The sequence below is a fragment of the Amblyomma maculatum genome, chromosome 10 (assembly GCF_055883805.1).
Source record: "Amblyomma maculatum isolate TAMU_Amacu chromosome 10, ASM5588380v1, whole genome shotgun sequence".
Classification (NCBI taxonomy): domain Eukaryota; kingdom Metazoa; phylum Arthropoda; class Arachnida; order Ixodida; family Ixodidae; genus Amblyomma; species Amblyomma maculatum.
Window position 1 is genome coordinate 22,494,763 of NC_139353.1, and position 21,307 is coordinate 22,516,069.

At 44.1% G+C, this 21,307-nt stretch overlaps 2 protein-coding genes across 2 annotated transcripts; one reads left to right on the plus strand and one right to left on the minus strand.

The window, feature by feature from the left end:
• Positions 1–8,606: 8,606 nt before the first annotated feature.
• Positions 8,607–13,758, plus strand: LOC146175841 (proteasome subunit alpha type-6-like). Its single transcript, XM_084582198.1, has 7 exons — positions 8,607–8,763; positions 8,874–8,956; positions 12,821–12,915; positions 12,973–13,054; positions 13,118–13,273; positions 13,336–13,514; positions 13,574–13,758. The coding sequence occupies exons 2-7, from the start codon at positions 8,881–8,883 to the stop codon at positions 13,724–13,726; spliced, it is 741 nt and encodes a 246-aa protein (XP_084438324.1). The 5' UTR covers positions 8,607–8,763; positions 8,874–8,880; the 3' UTR covers positions 13,727–13,758.
• On the minus strand, positions 13,733–21,252 carry SmD2 (small ribonucleoprotein particle protein SmD2). The gene is made up of 3 exons (XM_084582200.1): positions 21,090–21,252; positions 20,833–21,009; positions 13,733–13,934 (listed from the first exon to the last, which is right to left on the minus strand). The coding sequence occupies exons 1-3, from the start codon at positions 21,092–21,094 to the stop codon at positions 13,760–13,762; spliced, it is 357 nt and encodes a 118-aa protein (XP_084438326.1). The 5' UTR covers positions 21,095–21,252; the 3' UTR covers positions 13,733–13,759.
• Positions 21,253–21,307: the final 55 nt, after the last annotated feature.

Sequence of the window (21,307 nt, forward strand, 5' to 3'; positions counted from 1 at the left end):
CCCACCGTCCTCCCTTCCCCTGCCTCGTTTTTCTTCTGTTGGTAATCGTCAATTCAAGCAGTGGCCACTTTTTCGTTGAAATTCAACTCTGCCTCAATATTCTGCCCACGCAAGCTCTACCTTGTGCCAATACAAATTAAAGATGATATATAATAAGTCCGCTCAGAACACTGTCACGAGCTCAGAATTATTTGGAGAACTGGAAACAAAGCATTTTTGCCGAGACAACATAACTGCATGCTACTTACAAGGTCTCTACAAGACAGAGCCATGAATAACAATAACCCGACGATCTTTTAAGCAATGTCCCAATAAGCTTTCAAAACACTCCAAACATCTTGGAAATTTAACAGCGCATACTAGACAGGGACAAGGAAGACAACACCACAAGCGCCTCTATGGTGGCGGTGCCTAGCAGATGCAGAGTGCCTATACCGTTGCCTTAGTGGCCAACCAAACCACCCATGAGCTCAGTCTTACACCAGTTTTGAGGAGAGAGGGCAGCCAGCATATATATGTGCTTATGCGGCTTAGAAATGTCACTTGCAAATTTGTGTCGTTTTGAAGCGCCTCATGTCTCACAATCACCAATCAATCTGCAAGTGGAATTTCAAAAATTTTGCTAAAGTATAATATTTATTTATTTATTATACCTTTAAGGTGCATAGTACATTAAAGAGGAGAGGGGCAAAAATAAGACAAATTACATAAAAACGAATACAAATATACAAGATACGAAACACCAAAATTTTGGTCCTCTTTCCACTCCACCAAGAAAGTAAAGAAACGATGGCGCATTCCGTCAAAAACGCCCAGTACACGGTAGGTATCGAAACCTATAGTTAGGTAGAAATGAAGGGTTGATGGTAATGAGTGCATATACTGCTGCCCGAGAATTTTTCTCTTTAGAAGTTCATTTTTCTCTCGATGAACTAGAGCACTAAGACATGCTCAATACAAATGCAGGTATACCACCCAGACAACACACAGGCGTTCCAGAAAGATCCCGGGGATTCCGATTATGGGAGATTGGGGTGTTCTAAGGAAGTGCGGAGAAGTCCCACACACAAAAAAAAAATTCCAAATGAAGCAAGAAGGGGCTTCATCACGACGTCCCAAACAATACCGCCGTGAGACATGTCTGGAGTGTTTTGTGAGCTTATTAGGACATTGTTTAGTGTTTTTCCTCGGCCTATATTCTAGGAGCTATCTTGAAGAGACCTTGTAAGAAGCATGCAATTATGTTGTCTTCCAAAAATAGTGTTTCCAGTTTTCAAAGCATTTCTGAGCACTTGTTAGTGTTCTGAGCAGACTCAACATGCAATCTCTAATTTGTATTAGAACCCCAGTCATATAAATTAATGGGATCCGATTGAAAATTTCTCAGTTGAAATGAATTGGTCAACCAATCGTGTTTTCGTCATGAATTGGGCCCGACCATTTGATATGAATTGATGCTTCCAGTTGGAAATAATCGGTCAATTATCAAGATCAAATGATTCACCAATTGAACTCAAATGACATACCAGTGGAGCCCGAATGCTTTGATCTCACATAACTGAAAAAAGAACGTAAATTCAATTTTGACCTTTTGGAGGAGATGCAGCTGAGTGCCAGCTTTTATACAAATGGATAGAAATTACAAATTTTTACAGAAATCATGAGTCAACATACATCACACACACGTAACTAACAAAGGCTTAATGTATATTCACACTGGATTCGCGGCCATGCTCGCGATCCACATAACATACAAGCAGATGCTATGACGCATATAAACACATCAGACGATCCACCACCTTCCCCTCTTCCCTCAGATCCGTTCCTGTCCCACGTTTCCGATTCGCAAGTTCTGCGCCAGCGAACACGCGCTCTCATTCCTCCGTGTTCGCACCCTCTCCCCCGTAGTCTTACTCGGCAGGAGGAGGTGACAGTGCGCCGGATCCGGGCAGGGGCGGCTCTGACACCATCTGTTCGACATCGATGGCGGGAAAAAGATATACCAGTGACTGACAGGTGCCCTCACTGTGAGGCTCCACCTGACGTCTGCGATGTGCGTCACTTGTTGTGGACGTGTCCATCAACGAAGCACATCAGGCAACGGACAATCATGAAGGTGGGCCTGCAGTGGAATCGCGATAGTGATTATGAGAAATGGACAATGGACAATCGCTATACTGCCAACCTTCTCGAATACATAAGCACGACAGGACTTCACTCCTTCTTTTAACTTTCTATCTCCTGCATCCCATTCCCCCTTTCTCAATTTATGCCTTGTGTCAAACTCTTCGAATAAAAAAAAAAAATATTCACAGGACAGTTGTTTCGACTGTAGGAAAAAGGAAGAGAAAATGCACGGGCCTGCTATTGGCTCTGTAGCTGAACCGCCTCCGCTGCCTCGTGCGGACAGATGAGAAAATAGAAAAATTACGAGGGACTTTAGCGATAAAGTAGTGAAAGGAGAAAGCCTGAGCCGCATTCTGCTACGCAATTGGTACTAAGCAGTAATTAATTCATTGTTTAGTTAGTCATTATGTAATTAGTCATAAGGCATATAAATATGTAGTTAATTAGCATTAGTTAGTTATTTAACGAATTAATTAACCATTATTAAGTAATTAATCATTAATTATTAGTGATTGCCATATGGCCAATAAGGCACGCATTCGCGCACACTGTGGTGGTGCTCTGCGATCGTTCGAGACCTCTATGACGTCATCCCGCCCTCGGCCAATCAGAGCCGCCGCAAAAAACGGGACCCATTTGGTCCGTGACAGCATGAGCCATTGAAGGCTTTCGCCTTAAAAAAAAAGAAGAGGGAGAGAAAGACGCGCGTCGCAACTCCCCCACCGAAGCGGTGGCAGGTGCAATGACGGCCTACACAGATACAAATCCGGTGGCAGGCTAGCCCCCGCCGCAAGCGGCGGTGGCCTACCAGTCCCAGCACCGTAGGGCCAGGACCATGCCACCCTTTCTCCACCTCCATCCGCACAGGACACTTTGGAGAGACTTATTCTTTCGTTAGACAGTCCTGCTGGGTCCAGTGGCATTGATCCATTATTCAGAGTTAATTTATTTAGTTATGCCCCCACTGGCGGTGGACACGATGAAGATTAAAAGGCAAATGCTTTTTATCGGAACTTTATTTTTCAATGTTACCTTTTTATAGATATCTGTATATATGTACATATCTCAGTCAGGAATATCATGCTTGGACTTTCCTAATTGAGAATGTTCCCTTTGGACCAGTTAGAACTAATGGCAAATCCAGAAGCCTAATTGGTATCTTCACTCCCAATTGGGAAGCCCAATTGATTTCGTGACTCCCAAATGGAAGAAGCCAACAGGACCCATTGGACGAACCATTTGGGATCGGCAGAACGAATTAAATCTGAGTCGTCTTGGACTTAATGATATTTTTTTTGACTGGGAGAAGGCAAGGCTAGTGTAGGTAGAATATTGAGGCAGAGTTGAATTTCAACCGAACAGTGGCCACCGTGCTGGAGTTGACCATTGTCAACATTATTTCTAGTATAATTATTTTAGTTTTGAGCTCAATGAGTTGAAATATGGACTAATTCAAACATGTATTATGTGGCCAAAGAAATGTTATATACTCGACGAACCCCCGTGTGCCGAAGCAATATTCGGATGCCTTGAACGCTGCATTTTGCAGCCTGTAAATTCAGCGTTATCTGCATGACTAGTAGCCGGCGTTGTTTTAGACTCGCGATGAATATCGCATACTATGTGTAGCAACGCAAACAGAAGAAACTCACACACACTTGAAATTATTACGCGCACATTCACATTTTGCAAAGCATAGAGGAGACACCGTCTTGAGATTGACACTTTTCTCAAGCCCTTCTATATATATTCCTCCACAAGGACGTTCCGGTATGTGGAGGCACTGGACTGCATACGAGCAAAGCTATTAAAATACTTTCTTGAATAGGCGAAAACCTTTTTAGGCTCATGGAACGAAATCTCGTGCCCCATATTCCGCGAGATGCGTTCTTATTTAGCGTTTCTGCCACCTGCAATCCCACACTTGAACGCGCGCCAAGGAACTCAACGCGACCAAGCCAACGCCTTTAGTTTAGTAGGTGTTGTCCGAACACAGTGCTGGATAAAGAGTGACAGATGCGTCTTTCCTTTCCTGTAAATCAACCAACGCCGATAACACACAAACAGTGAGAGGCAAATGATATGAGAGGAGTAGGCTTTCTTGTTTGTAGTACAATTAATCACGGTCACATGCAGCATTCTGCGAATTCAGCCCCTTTATTTCTTTGTCGACAATAAAAAAAAAAAATAAAGAGCACTGCAGAACCTGCATTGGAGTAATGCGAAAGCACGGATACTTTTTTGTTTGTTTTTTTTTTTTCCTTTTTGCTGATTTTGAATTTGGTTTGTTTTGTTTTGCTTACTTTTGTAACTGTTTCGTTGCGCGCCCATCCTTCCTCAAGGTTGACGACTGGGCACGTTGGTATGGGTTCATACTTAACCAGCCAAAAGACGAGACACAGCAAAGAGGAGGACAGGACAAGGCTGGACTATCAACTGAATGTTTATGATAAACAATCATAAATATTCAGTTGATAGTCCAGCCTTGTCCTGTCCTCCTCTTTGCTGTGTCTCGTCTTTTGGCTGGTTAAGTATGAACCCATCCTTCCTATGCCTTTTTTGTCTCTACTTCCGGTTGCGTGACGTCACATCATTGACCTCACCCTAATGGACTGATTTAATCAACTATTTTTTTTGTGACGCTTCTTCATATCACAAATAACAGCCATTTGGTGGTGAGCGCATCATCGGTATGAACGTCTTGCTGTAATCTCTTGAGTGTGTCTTGTGTGTGTGGGTAACTATGCAGCGCCAGAGGTTTTCTGAGTCATCTAACCAACTAGCCAGCCCCACAAGTACTTTGATACATTCAAATTGCGCGCCAATCCCTTACTATGTCCTTTTTTTGTCTCTACTTCCGGTTGGGTGATGTCACATCCTCCACGTCACATTAATTCACTTCGTCTTTATATTCTCACCGCTTCAGCAAGTTCCGTCCAGCTGCAGTGGTAAGACGCCCGACTACTGTGCCGGAGTACCCGGGTTCGAACCCGACCTCGGCGGCTGCGTTTCGATGGAGGCGAAACGAAGAGGCGTCGTGTGCTGTGCGATGTCAGCGCACGTTAAAGATCCCCAGGTGGTCGAAATTACTCCGTAGCCCTCCACTACGGCTCCTCTTTCTCTCTTTCCCCTTTCACTCCTATTTTCCTCCCTTCCCTTACAGCGCGGTTGCGGTGTCCACAGAAATCAAGTGAAACAGTTACCGCGCCTTTCCCTTCCTATAAATAAATCGGTTTTCCGTCCAGCTATTATGCACTCCCATTTCTATCAGGCGTTCCGTAGACCCAGCGCCCTCTTGACGCAACGGGCGCTGGGTCTACGGAACTTACAAACCGATAAAGGAATAATCGAAAATTATAGATTAGGAAGACGTCTGATGCCGTCACCGGATCCTAGCTTAAATAATAAAGAGGCCATAGCCTGGCGGCTATTACAAGCCGGAAATTTCCCGAACCCTGTCTGGTTGTTTCAAACCCAGATAGATGAGAGAAAAAACGATAAATGTAAAGCCTGCGAAGCGAGGGGGACCCTCGACCATATAATTTGGGTATGCCCTAAGTCTCCGGGCGCTAGGGACAACATTAAAAGTAGAGAAGCCTGGGTAACCCTGCTGCGAAGCAACGTCCCCGCTGACCAGCAGAAAGCCGTCCGCCTGGCGGCTGAGGCCGCGAATAACCAATGTATATTCGCTAGTCCTTAGTCGCGGAGGTTCCAGCCCCCGTTCCTCAGGCCTGCGTGCCAGGAGCGGGGAGTAGGGGGCCTCCTAAATCGGTGGAAATTAAAGTTTTAATCAATCAATCAATCAATCTTCTTCTTTACACATTTTAATCTTTGGTACTTTCAAATTGCGCGCCAATGCCTTCCTATGCCTTTTTGGCTTGACTTCAGGTTACGTGACGTCATATCCTTGACTGATTTGATTAACTATTTAGTATTTGATACATCTTGATGTCACCCTAATTGACTGACTTAACTATTTTAGTATTTGATATATTCAAACATGGCGCGAAGCCATTGGCTAATGAGACCATTTTAATTAACTATTTAGTATCTGATAATCTTGATGTCACCCTAATTGACTGACTTAACTATTTTAGTATTTGGTACATTAAGATATGGCGCCAAGCCATTGGCTAATGAGGCCATTTTCGCCTTTACTTTTACATTTTTTGCCTCTAATTAATTACCTAATTAACTTATTGGTCTAATTATTTTTTCGGCCACTACATTACGTCACCCTCTGTCGATTGACATCACTCAATATAACCCCTACCACTTCTAAATTAGTCACAACTGCTGCGGACACGTTCTGCGGACAGAAATCTGTGAACATGCTTTCGCTTTAATAAAGCGATTAGTTAGAGCTGTTTTGTGTTCAGAAAAGCTGGGCAGCGCCTCTAGATTAAAATTCTTGTGCAAATAATAGGAGAGGAAGAGTAGGCTGCCACTCTCCTCTTAAAGCTAGACCCCCTCATTTTTATTTTGTTTGCAGTACAATTAATCAGGGTCACAAGCAACATTCTGCAAATTGAGCCTCCTCGTTTCTTTGTCGAGAATAAAAAGAAAGCGGTTAGTTAGAGCTGTTTTGTGTTCGTAAAAGTTGGGCGCCACCAAGTTAGACGCAGCTATACTTGGGCACCACATTTAACTTTTGCAACATATGCCTTTTTTTTTTGTATGGTTTTTATATATTATATTTTTTATGTATTTTTTATATATTCTTATATGTTATTTTATATATATTTATATATTCCCATGTATCAGCTAATGCAATTATAAGCTTACATTTGCCGTTAATATGCTCTGAAAAACCAGAACAAACAACCATTTGTAACCCCTCAAGAAAGCGCGACCGAAATTTAGATAGCAATTAACTGCTGAGTATCGCAACAGGGGACACCAGAATGCCTTTTGTTTTTGGAATTTGTGTGGCTCTCGTTCACTCGCTTTCGTGCGACAGGGTGCATGATCCTTTACAACTGCCCTGGAATGACCTAGTAAAAAAAAACAATTGACTCCAATTGGCATTACCAATAGAGTCAAACGGAATCAGCTGGAACCAGTTGGAAAAATTTTCATTTCATTTGGTTAAGATTGGGTGAGAGGAGAAACCAATTGATTTCAATTGCATTGCAAATGGGAATGAACTAGACCAATTGGAAAAATAACTCCAATTGGTGAGTCATATGATTGATTCCGATTGAGTCCAATAGAGTTGCAGATTGGAACCATTTGGAAGAACAGTTGGTTTTGCCAGTAGGTCCAACTGGTCTGCCTAGCTTTTCCCAAAATATCCATCGGAACATTGGCCGATCATTGACAAATACGGCAGAATTTTTATGGTTTTTATATTGGCACTACCAATAGGAATCAAATGGAGTCAATTGGAAGCAAGTAGTTGTCATGATTTGCCCTCCGTAAAAACGTTGGCACAATAAGGTTGAGTACCGTACGTCCATTATGGCAATCGGGCTTTGCACCTTATATCTTCAAAGGGTAAACCAGCCAAAAAAAGACGCAAAAACGAGAGAGAAGTTGCCATATGTAGTTGTCAAGCAAGTAGGTGTCAGTCGGGTCTCCGTTAAAAAATGCTGCTACAAACAGGTGAGAAATGTGGATCAGGGATATATCCGTCACTAATGGAGGCAAAAACAAGAGATAGAGAAATGCAGATCGGGGATATATCCGCTACTAATAGAGGCAAAAACAAAAGAGATGGCAGACTGCCTCGAGCAGTGCCAGCACATGGAAGCGCAGGTTTGTACGTAGCTACCCTCCCCACTTTAGAAACCTACAGGAGAAAGTGCCGATTGTACACCCAGAGCCACCGAAAAGCGGCAATTTGGAACAGGCAGCGCTCAACCGTGCGAACCACAAGGGGCAGCGGGAACGCCGACGTCTGTGTACGGTCGACATCATCAGAGCAGATCGGCTGAGTGAGAGCGATCGATGTTCAGATGTGTCAGAGACACACGCTTCCATTCTGTTCTTCTTGCTCCAGCTCTTTTATATCTCCAAGGTAGGATGCACAGAGTGGAACCAGTTGCATGCAACTAACATTAAATAACTGCACACTGAAGTGCATTACAAACAAACTGTACTAACCATTCCGTGCAGTGTTTTGGTTTAAGCTTATATACGGTGTAAAATTTGTATTAGTCCGGAGCTAGTTTTACAAAAGTCAGCTGAAGTTATAGCGCAGTAAACGCTTAGTTCGTTAACTTCTTGCGCAACTTGTGCACGGATTCTTCCATTCAAACAGCAAGCGGCACGTTCATAGTGATACGCACGTTCACCGCTAAGGCATCCACCGCGCTGTATAAAATCCTAGTTATTGCTTTTGTTTTTCATCTCATGTTATCTTCTAAAGCAAACTTGTAACTTTCAACAGCGAGTTGTCGTAAATAAGCTATAACTAATATCAATATGTTTTTATCTTTGACGCTGAGCTGAGACACCATAGCACGGCTTTCGCATCAATTGTGGCGGCCATCAATTGTAGCCAAGCTAGCCAAGCCCAGTCGTAGTCAAGTTAGGCAGAGAGTTTTTGGCGTTTTCCTTGCAAGGTTCTTGCCGTGGAATTAGTAGAATTCCGAGCGTTGTCTTCGATACTGCGCCGGCACAGACGGGGTGGCGGTAAGACACTGTCGATATAAGCAGCCAGCAATTCTCTACTGACCTCGTTTCTTTGCTTACGCGCATCGTGAATTCCATTGACTTATTGCCCGGTTTATCTTCAAATGCAGCGTCATCATGGCACGGGGAACTAGCGCCGGGTTTGATCGTCACATCACGATCTTCTCTCCCGAAGGAAGGCTTTACCAAGTAGGTGCGTAAACTCATCTCAATCCGCCGGTCTTCGCACTCGTTACCAGTGGTAAGTGAAATGGGTTGCACGGCACCATGTCGCTCTTACCCCCGTCCAGAAAGGGGTGCTTTACTCACTTTACCCTGCTCTTGTGTATTAAGTTTTACTTTGAGTTTCACTTTGAGAAGATAATGGCAAACATTTAACGTTTTTTGTTTGTTTGAAAGCTACGAGTGGTCCGGGTAGGAGAGAAATCAAAAAGGCTGGCCCTGAATGACACTTGCTTGGTGTTTGCAATTAGGGAACAGGCAGTGACCATAGCTGCCGCATGAGCAACAAAATTGCCGTTAAGTCAGGAGCTTTCTATTCGTTAAAATGGTTTTGTGCCGTCTACAGTCAACCCCTCTTTCTTGCCCTACGTGGTGACTGGACTACGGATCCCGAGGACTGTGGTAAGAGCTCGAGCGGCACTGTGCATAAAAATAGGCACCTCTTCGCATCTTCTGGCTTGTAGAGACAGCGCTTGCGCGGAAATATCACTGAAAACATCTAGCAAGTTGGGCATCAGTACCTTGCCTGAGGACCATGGGCTGGCTCCTAATTTGCTTTTATTATGGGGTGTACATAACCGGAGCGCTATACATAACAGTGATGCGTGTTGTACAGGTGCCTAGAAGAGGTTTGGGAACAAAAAATTGGCGAAAACTGATTACTGGCTAGCCTGAGCGTACAGCCGCAACTGAAAGGTGTTTTTTGAACTTCCCAGTTTATATTGCAATATGCAGCAATAAATGGATGTTAGCAGTTGTGTAGAATGATCAAATTGAGTTTTTGTTTCACAGTTTCAATGAGTACCTTTTGTGGCCACTTGTACATCGGTAACAATGATAACATTAACCTGTTGGTGTGCTTCATTTCCTCTTGATGCCGCACTTGTTGTAGTTTGTATGCATTAACACATGGTGTGCAGAGCATTGGAATGAGAAGCACGGTACTAATTAGCTTTAAAGGGGGCTAGTTGGTTGTTCATGATAATAATAGGAGTGCACTAATTCGACAAAAGAGTACAAAGGGAACACAAATAATACAATACAATTTAAAGCACTTTGTTTGCATTTTCGTAAAACAAGCAGGAATGTAGTGTGAAATGTTTGTTTACGTAAAATTGAGGTTGCCCACCTACTGCGCTGTGTTGCCCACGCAATTGACAAGCTGAAGCTCTAGGATCAGCACTGAAATTCTGAAATAAACATGCCACAAGTGATCAGCTTTGTCCGCACTGATATTTCAACAACCCCTGGATAGGACTCCTTCTGGACAGCCGGAAATAAGCACACATCGTTCTTAATATATAAATCAGGTAGTAACACTAATCCAAACAACTACACACCTATCTTGCTTACTTGTACTTGCTGCAGACTATACTATTATCAGATACAACTTATCTGCAGTAACCAGCACACACATTTTTTTCAGTGACAAAAAGTAGTTTGCTGTTGAGGCTTTTCTGGTTGTCTAAATAAAGTTAATTACAGTACTAAATTATACGCTCAACAATTCCGGTGTTTCTGGCTTCTTTTGTGCAGCCAAATATCAAAAGCTGATTTTCTTTACTGTTCGGCGGACACGTGCCTCATATCCCTGCCCATTGTTAGCAATTGCTGCTTTTTTAAGTTGTATCCTACTGTAGAGTATACCTTGTTTATCTGTAAACCTAAATTACTTTTCTATAATCAGCATGGATTCTAACGAAATTAATAATGTCAGTCATATATTTTTAAATTTGTGACTGACCACCAACCAATGCCTGTACCTGTCACTTTTCACAAACACCATTTTATAGGCTTTTCAAGAACTTTTGGCCATGTTTCTCACAAACACTTTCTACTAAAAGCCCTTAATTTACTGTTCTTTGATGAAGCAACTACATAGATTGAGTAGTTTATAACAAATCGTTACCAGTCAGTCAAAATTGAGAACTAAATTTCAAAACCCACGCATTAATATTAAGGGGGGATGCGGGGCCAAAGGGTCAGCTTTTGAACTGCTGCACCAATTTGATATAACTTTCAGTGATGGCTTATCTCTTCCTCTTATTAGAATATATTCTAAGTTTCATCACCTTAGCACCGGGAGAAAAGAAAAAGTTGCAGCTGTCATAATGAGTAGTTCCCGCCGGGGTAGTGCAGTAGTAAGACGCCAGACTACTGTGCCGGAGTACCCGGGTTCGATTCCCGACCGCGGCGGCTGCGTTTCGATGGAGGCGAAACAAAGAGGCATCCGTGTGCTGTGGGATGTCAGTGCAGGTTAAAGGTTTCCAGGTGGTCGAAATTACTCCGTAGCCCTCCACTGCGGCTCTTTCTCTCTATCCATGTTCACTCCCGCCTTCCTTCCTTCCCTTATGGTGGAGTTCAGGTGTCCACAGAAAGAAGTGTGACAGATACTGCACCTTTCCCTTCCTGTGAACAAATTATTATTATTTATAATGAGTAATTAAGTGTGTCAGCTTAGGAAATCTATCATTTCAAAAATCATGCTGTACTAACTGTTTGTGCTTAGACAACTTCGAGGTAGTTCATTGTGCAGGGTAAGGCCAATTGCTGGTTCTTTACGACATTTTTGTGAAAATCTGAGCACTTTAAAAACAAACTTCATTTTTTCTGTTGTCACTATATGCCACATAATTGATATTTATTTTTCTTACAGAATTACTGGGGAATCCAAAAAGTGTCTTATCTTGTTGCGAACAAAATTTGTCTAGAAACCACCTTGAAAGCAGCCTTTGGCGAAAGAGTTTGGAAATGGTTGTTTTCATAATGGCTGTGCTCTTGCAAAAAGTGCAACATGCTATTCGAATATATGGTCCAAGATAATAAAGTGGCCAGGTGCATACGTTGGGCCGCCCTTGTCAACACGACACTGCTCTTTGGCAGTGGCTTCGAGTTGCCTCCATTTTTTTTTTTTTCGGCTTTGCAGTTGTACAGTGCCGTTTTCTGCGCTCATGAAATCATTTCCTTGGTTGCATTTTGGTTAGCGTTTTGGTTAGTCAGGCTCCCAGTGGTGCAAATACAGCATTGGAAGGTTGCATGTTGCGTTTTAGTAAATTCAAGCTTCTATTTCAGTTTACTAGCCAATCCGCTGTTGCCACAGCCCAAATTTTGCTGTTCATTTCTTGCCTGCTGTTCGGCTGCGTCTTGAAATCAGCGTTCATAGGCGCTTTCAGTGGCGAGTGCCACCCCACCTCGCAAGAAAATTAATTTTAATTTTTCTGCTCTGCGGATGTCAACCAACAGTTCAAAAACACTTTTCATTTCTTTTTTAAAATGGAACAGTGATTTAGCTCACATTGCCCTTAATCCAGTGCAGTGTCCCTCAGTGTTGCTTTGGGGATGTTTTTTTTTTAGCTTATATAAATGGCATAGCCTATATATCACTTCATCTGGTTGTTCCACGGGTGGTTGCATAATTTACATATGGGCAAATAACTACCTTGACAGGTGTTCTAGCACTTGTCAGATTTAGCAGAACAAACAATGGTATTCGTCACTGCGCACTTGTGCTTTATTTCTTGTGCTATGCTGAAGTGTTTTATCTTTTGTACCCTGGGGGGGTTTGCAGCTTGTGATTCTTTTGTGCCCAAATGTTAACTTTGCCTGCTCTACCTTTTCTATCAATTGTTATCATCATTTATTATTCCCTTAAAGATCCCTATCAGGGACATTACATAAGTGGAGGGAGACAAGATTATTGGTTGCTGCTTTCCTTGAAACATCCCCCCTCCCCCTCATGTAATGTTCACTTCAGGACCTTCCGGGTAAACAATCAAATTGGATCAACGAAAATTGCATGCACTGCCAGAGTTCTGATTCTGTCATTTTTGTGTAGAATATGCATTCAAGGCCATCAACCAAGGAGCTTTGACGTCCATTGGGGTCAAGGGTGTTGATACAGCTGTGGTGGTCACACAAAAGAAAGTGCCAGTAAGTAACATAAGCCATGCAGCTTTGTCGCGCATACTGAACAACATTCTTCCTTAGGACAAGTTGCTGGACCCAGGCAGCGTCACTCACCTCTATCAGTTGACTGAAGGCATTGGCTGCGTCATGACAGGAGTGGTCGGTGAGTCTCGCAGACAATGCAGTGATGCCAGCTGCTACTAGCATGGAATCTTTGCTTTTGCAGCCGATGGCCAGTCCCAAGTGCAGCGAGCTCGCTTAGAAGCAGCCAACTGGAAGCACAAGTATGGCTACCCCATCCCAGTTGAGATGTTATGCCGTCGTGTGGCCGACATCTCGCAGGTGTATACGCAGAATGCCGAGATGCGACCCCTGGGCTGCAGTGAGTGCTATCCCCTAGCTATGGTAGGGGGGGTGCGTCACTTAAGCACTTCTGTGGCGCAGGCATGATGCTGATAGCCTATGACCCTGAGCGAGGCCCGCTGCTGTACAAGGCAGACCCGGCAGGCTACTACTGCGGATACCGGGCCACCAGCGTGGGCGTCAAGCAGACCGAGGCCAACAGCTACCTCGAGAAAAAGTTCAAGAAGCGCCAGGACTACAACTCTAACGAAACAATACAGGTGATTGCCCACCTCACGCTTCCCTAACCTTCCACTGACACTTTCCCTCTGTATTGCAGCTGGCCTTGAGCGCTTTGTCCAGTGTGTTGTCAGCTGACCTGAAGCCATCAGAGCTGGAGGTTGGCGTGGTATCCAAGGACCACCCACAGTTTCGGGTGCTCAGCGAGCAGGAAGTCGACAGCCACCTAGTGGCTATTGCGGAGAAGGATTGAGCTCAATAAAAGTGCCCCACCCCGCTTCTTTATTCACGACTTTGTGGCTGCCAGTGGATTCTTGAGGACCAGGATTACGGAGTCCCCTCGGAGAAACATTTTGGAGATGTAGCGGTCCTTGTTGACTGGGTTGTTCTTCTTGGACTTCCCTGTTCGGGGAATCTCAGTCCACATTTCCTTGACGTTCTCGAGCACCATGTTGCAGTGCCTGCAGACGGACATGAGAACAACATAGCAATGTTAGCTTTGCTAGCCACAATTTGCCAATAAGAACTAATAATGGCTGCCTGCCTAGCTTTTAAAGGTTGCATTTTTAATCGGAGCATGAAACTGAATAAACTCGAGTAGCCTGCACATTATCACTGCAGCTGCACAAAGCACTTTCAATAACTACCATAAGAGCAGTCATATAGCTTGAACCTTTCTTCAAGAAACAACTGCAAAGTCTACTCCCACCTTATATAACAGTCATAACTCCACTCACTGCCCCCCCCCCCCCCTTTTTTTTCTTTTTCTTTTTGAAATAAAGTTTTCTCTCTCTCTCTCTCTTGATGGAACAAACTAAGCGATTCTCGCAACAATAGGCAGCTGAAGTCAATAGCAATCGTCATCACTATCGTCAGCAATGTGATGTAGTGAAGGTAAAGGTTCAATACGCAATTTAAAGATCTAGTGTGCAAACATTATAATGAATGGATGTTGGCGACAACCTGACCACACTGGCCAGCCATCTCTGATGACCATCACAGCCAACTATTTCTGGTGGTGCTGTCGGCATGCATCTCCCCCCCAAAGAGATAGTGCACAAATTTCGAAAATTCAGAATCCGCAATGCGCTTGCTGGTGCAGGGGACGATGCACTGTGGGACGTGGGCAGTGAGAAGCACTTAACATCCGACTTGATTTCGGATGACTCCCAAGTAACAGCTTCATAGCCTTTTTTTTTGCATAATGCATGCAAGCAGCACTTCAATGCAAATTAAAATGAGTAGCATCATCAGTATGCAAAGCCATTTGAGTTGCATAGCACTGGCAAAAATATGTTGAGATTATGGTGGAAATGAAAAAAAAATCCTTCATATTGTACAAATTGAGCACTACAATATCAAGGAAACAAGGCTGTACAATTTTAATTTTCCGCTGAAAATCTCATAACTGAGGTGAGCAGTTGCGGAGACAGGCTGTTACTATCATAGTAGTACAGTACTCCCATGTGACCACATCTCGAGAATATATAGCCAATTTTCATAAGTGCACATTGTTCTTTTTCCTTCTAGAAATGCTTGTCACATTTTGTTTTGTGCTCTCTTCACTGCGCCCTTAAATAAAAACGAACCCTCCTTTTTCATCACTAGGCGGCGCCATGGTGTTTTTAATTCCTTTGATGAAGTGGTGGTAGGGCCCACTAAAGCCTTCGTCAACGAGGCATCGTTACTGCATCCCCGAGTGTAGAAACTGAAAAGGATGCTACTCTGCACTAAATACGTCTAATTACTATCTGGCGGCTGAAATTTATATTTGTTCTCGATACGTCTTTTTTTGCCGATGACCAGTCGTCACTGCGGCTGCTGCTCATGGTTTCCGAATTCGAGCTGCATAAAAATGGGTGCATACACTGATAAAAAAAATTCTAGCTAAAACTTTTCTACAGCATTTCGACCAAAACCAATATGCAATTTAAAACTTTGGACAGCAATCTTTTCATTGCAGCGATGTTCTGTCCCTTTAAAGGTAAGGGTGTTTTTTCAATTTGTTTGCCATCACTGTTTTTGATAAGTAAGTTGTGGGCTTGACCTACATTCCGGCTTTTACTGTACTTCATGTTGCACTCAGTGCACCAAACGATATAGTATGCTTACTGCAATCTTACAAATCAAAGGGAGCAACATTAAAAAATATTAACTTTCCATAAGCTCACATTCAGTAATATGCTCAGACCACGTTGGTGTTGGAAAGTGAAACAGCAGCAAAATTTGAGTGACAAAAAAAGCCCATTTCTTCAAACCTCCATATGCCTGAAACTGCAGGTGTACAAGGTTACTCCTTCTGCTAGAGCTTTTTTCACCATGAGAGAGATGAATCTCGTTGCAGTCTTGGCGGTCCAATCTATCGTTGCAAAGCCTGTACATTCCACGCAATGGTGCCAACATGACGCAGCATGGCAAGATGTGAATCATTTGGCTTGCAGTATCGCATTAAAATAGCATGTGTAGGGGCATGTCCATCAATGAGTCACAAAAAGAAAAAAAATGTGAATTCGTGGTTTGGCGATTCACCTGATGACATGCGGTAGTAGTTATGTGCCTTAACATTTATGGTTAAAGAAATACTGAAAACCTTTGTTAATGGTGCTTCAGATGTCTCATTGTGATTGGGAAAAACGAGTCACATAAATGCCAGTGCAACTGACTCCACAGTAACTAGCAGGCAGACTCTTCACTTTAGGGAATTTAATATTAAACTCCTTTTAGTGGATAACGAGACCAAACAGACAAACCACACAATGGGACACAGCCAATGCCAAAGTTTCATATCTAGCGGTAGAGTGCTCTAATGACTCTAGCTTCCAATCCCAAGGTCGAAGGTTCAATCCTGACAGTGGCGGCCATATATCAACAGAGGCAAACTACAAAACAAGAACTCGCATGTGCAATGCATTGTCGGTGCATATTAAAGGACCCTAGGTGGTCTGAATTGACATGGAGCCCTGCAGTAAAACATCCCCCACTGTCTCTGCAGTCACTTTTCAACATTAAACACCACAGTTCAATTCATATGTTTAAAGGGACAGAACACTGGAATATAGGTCTCAAATTTTTTTTGCCGCAATGGGAAGATTGATGTCTAAAATGTTCCATTTCACAACGGTTTTGGTAGAAACGCTGTAGAAAATTTTTACAGAGAATTTTTCGATCAGTGCATGCGCCCGTTTTTATGTAGTCTGATGCTGGAAACTATGAGCAGCGACCGCGATGATGACTGGTGGTCGACAAAGAAGACATACCGAAAACAAATATATATTTCACTCCCCAGGCAGTAATTACACATTTTTTGCTTAGAGTAAAGTCCTTTTCAGTCTCACACTCAAGGCTGTTACGGCACAATAACGCATGCCTCGTCAACGCTGGGTACTATCATCGCTTCATTCACGGAATGGATGGATGGATGTTGTGGCCTTCCCCTTTGTAACGGGTGGATATTACATTAGAACAATATTCTGGCCTGGCTCACTTTCACCGACTGCACACGAACACTTACAAGTACATAGATACACGTTAACAATTTCAGCTACTATTTTGGTCGCACTAGCTTCCACCACTCTTTCAAGCGGCACTGGGTCTTGGCAACCTCTTTGAATTGTTCTGCACTGTCGGAAGCGTCATGTATAATGAAGCCAAGCGCTTGTGGGAGTGTAGCGCCTTCTGTCGGCACTGATGTGAGGCAAGCACAGTCTAGAACCAGGTGGTCGATAGTCTCCTTGCTCACTGCGCACATTCTGCACACCATACTTTGCACACCAGCATCGTAGCACTGGCAATAGGTTAGAGTTCGGAGGGCTCTGGCCCGTTCTTCGAAGAGGAGGCTGCTAGAGATATCATTGTCATAGAGGGGTTCCGCACAAACCTCTTGTTTGTGTTCTCTGTAGAGCTTAAGTGTGAACTTTCCCTCCATGGCCTCTTTCCAGTGCTCGGTTTCCACCTTTCGCACCTGAGCCTCAACAGCTTCCGCCCACTTTCGCTCCGTCTACTCTTGTACGGGCTAAGAAAAAAAGCCGTACTTCCTGCAGAGTTGCTGCAGTCGCTTCGTCCATCTGGTGCGGACCCCATTACGGTGCATGTAATCGAACACTTGTCGCGCTAATCGGTGTGGCTGCGCCAGCCTTCTAACAATGTGTTGACTGCGTTCCAGCCATTTGCGGGTTGGTGCTGTAGAACATACCACCGCATTGGCAAAGGTCAGTGCAGGGACGTGCACCGCCTTCCACAGCTCCCACACCATGAGAAATCGGTTAAAGCCCCACAAGCATCTCCTGCGAAGAATGTTGCTAGCCCGCTGGGATGATCTTCTTAAATTAACTCATGATCAGCAGTATAGTCAGACTCGATCCCGAAGGTCACACCGAGGTAGCGGTAATGTGTAGCTTGAGGATGCGGCACACCTTTTGGCAACATCAGGGGGGCTCAGGTCCAAAAAAAGCAAGTACGGCCGATTTTTTGGCATTGAACTGCAACCCAAAAGGCGCCAGCGCTTCAGCACAGTTAGTAATGAGGGCTTGCAGGTCTTCCGCGTCACTTGCCAGCAGCACAATGTTGTCAGCGAACACCAACGCTGGCAACACTTGCCGTTCTCTGATGCCTTCATTCATCCGTTCCACTATAAAGCCAACACCTGATGCCAGGAGCCACCGCTCAACACTCGCCGTGTATAGCATATATAACAAGGGTGAGAGTGGGCAGCCCTGTTTCAGACCCCTACCCACTACCACCTCGCCCGACCAGATGCCATTGAGGGTGGCTATCACCGCGTTGTTGGCATAGAGACGTCAGAGCACCTCTGTCCAGGTTTTGGGCATTCCAACTGTATCCAGATGTTGCAGCAGTTGTTCCTGGGGAACGCTGTCATAAGCCTTCGCTACGTCCAGGAAACAGCTCACCAGCCCTCTTGCCTCTTTTCACACGATCTCTATGCATTGGCTTAAGACATACAGATTGTCTTCAAGGCGGTGGCCACGTCGGAACCCATTCTGCAACTCGGTCAAGTGGTTGCCCTCTTCGGCCCACCCAGTCATCCAAGCCTTCAGGATTTGCGCGAATGCCCTGTACAACACGCTGGTGATAGTGAAAGGCCGATAGTCGCGCAAGAGGCCGGCATCACCGCCCTTTTTTGGCAGCAGGATCACTCTGCCACGGCGCCAGTCTTCTGGCAGAGGGCTGCCTGCCAGCCTATCTTTGAAGATACCGGCAAGCTGTGCCCGCGCCTCATTGCCCAGGCTTTTCACAAGCCCCGCAGGCCATCCAGCCCTTGAGCTGTGCGTGCGCTAATCCGGCCGATTGCTCTATCGATGGCTCCCAACGACACTGACCAAGTTTCTTCCCTAGTAGCCTTCCCTGGCTGCTCACAGCTTGGGGAACTCATGCACGGCTCCTCAAGTGCTGGTGGTGCCGCGTATACCTTGCTTATAATATGCTCGGTCAAGGCATGATGGAGATCAGAAGCCTGTGCCGGCCTGCCATCTTGTCGTGCCACATACATCCAGAATTTGGACGCCGCTCCCTTCCCAGCGCTCTTGATGTCCTGGAGCGTCTTATGGTTGGCTTCGGCTATTTTCCGCTGCGTAATGGCCTGCATTTCCCGCTTTCGAAGCAAATATTCTTGCCAACTACCCTGGTCATCTATGACGTCAGGATTCCAAACCGGAATTCCAAACAGTGTGGCGCCACCTAGAGGCATAACTTGAAAGCATGCCTCTTGCGGTGCGAAAGGAGGGATGGTTTAAATTTAAGGACGCAGTGGAAAGAGCGCAACATACAATGTATTATGGCAAGCACTCCTAGAAGAAAAAAGTAAAGTGTGCACTTGCGAAAATCAGCAATATTTTGCTGACATGTGGTCACGTGGGGTACTACACCGAAAGTAATAGGGTTTCTCCGCTAAATAGCGCCTCAGTTGTTTTTATGTGATCTTCAATGGCAAATTAAGATTGTAAAGCCTCTTTGATATTTTAGTGCTCGATCTATACTATATGAGGCAAGGTCTTTTCATCTCCACCATAATCTCTTGACATATTTTGGCCAGTGTTCTGTTCCTTTAAAAATTTTCAACTAATATTGGTTGAATTTCTGATGAAAAATAACGACAGTTTAATCATTTAAGAAGGCACACGAACACACTGACCTCATACTGATAGCATCCTGGCAGGGCATACTTGAAACGCATGATATGCTTGTAAATGGACTGGACTTGCATAACGTGTACCTGACTCCACTATTTCAAGAAAAACCTCAAATGGAGGTTCCTCAGGCAAGGTAAAGTTCAACTGCTCCAGCATTGCAGCTTTGTGCTTTTAACAAAATAACATGAAAAATAAAATATAAAGCATGTTTGTACAAAACCTTTTGAAGAATTTATGTACACCCTATATGTCAAAACTGCCAGCAAAATATACAAGTTTGAATGAAATGGAGGTTGTGTCCTCTGTGTCCTCCAGTCAGCCACATTTGACATCAAGTATATGCAAGAAAAATCTTGCTTACAGGCTTGCTGCTAGTACTGGAAGTGGGCAAGTAAATTTTTACCACCATAAAACTGTACACAAGACTAATATTTAGCAACTGAGCATGAAGGACGGAAATGGTTGTGTGGATGCGTGTGACAGAGTAAAACTATGCAATTCAGCTGTCAATCTCCAGTCCATACACTGGTGCCTGCCAAATGGACAAATAAGTGGCATTTTTTCCCCAGTACATTAATACCCAAATGTGTCAAATATATTTGTTCCAAGATATTGTTAGAAAACATCACAAACACTCTGGAAACTTGTCTGCCATACAACAGGCATCCACTGTATGTGCTGGAGTAATTTTGATTTCCACGAGATAGCCGAAATCGATAAACACACAAGACAGCATTTCTTCGCAGGATGTTTTACAGCTGACAAAAGAGTCAGCAGAGTATTAAATATTTGATGAGTGCTAAATTGTGTACTACGGTTACGGTATACAAGTAAAGGCAGGCAGTCATGCCATGGTCAGCCATTATCAGACAACCTTTCCATGCAAGCAACCGACTTTTTATCGTTGTCTTATGAAAGCTGCAACAAAGAAAAAAAGCAAGGCAGGCTACCTCACAAGCATGCATTAAAAAAAAAAAAAAAAAAAAAAAAAAAGGTTGCAATTACTACACATTCGTATACACGCGGGAACGAAATGGAAGGGTGGCGTTTAATTATGAGAAAATCTGGCCTTACCAACCCTTAAACGCACTTCTAAACATTTAGCACTGCCACACAAACTTCACGCACCAAGCGAAACATTACGGCGTTGCAATGAAACGACACGGAAGATCTAAAGCTACAGCGCGTCGGCATGCAGGAAATCGATTCCCACCTGTCGAACGCCTTCACTCTGCCCAGGAGTTTCTTGTTGTTCCTGCAGTTAATCAGCACCTGAGTGTTGTTCTTCACAGATTGAGTGAGAACTGAAAGCGGTCCCGTGTTGAATTCTTCCTCTTCTCTTTTCGCCAACTCCTCGGGAGTCATTTCACTCTTGGGTTTCTGCAAAAGACTGGCGGACAGACAATGGGACATGAGAAAGTGCACCGGCATGTTTACGGATCTATGCGAAAGAAATGAGAGACCACTTACGACATGGTGGTAGCAGAAGGCCGAGCTAGAACTTTGAGAATGCGATGGACAACACGTGTGACCGTAGGAAAGCACCAATTCGTCACAACTTAGTCACAACTAAAACTTTCGGCACACCACACGTACGAGCCGCGCGAACGTAAAACCGGCGAGGCTTAAAATAGCGCTTGACACGGCTTAGATGGTGACTCTCAACAAGCCAAGTACGAAAGTAGGAG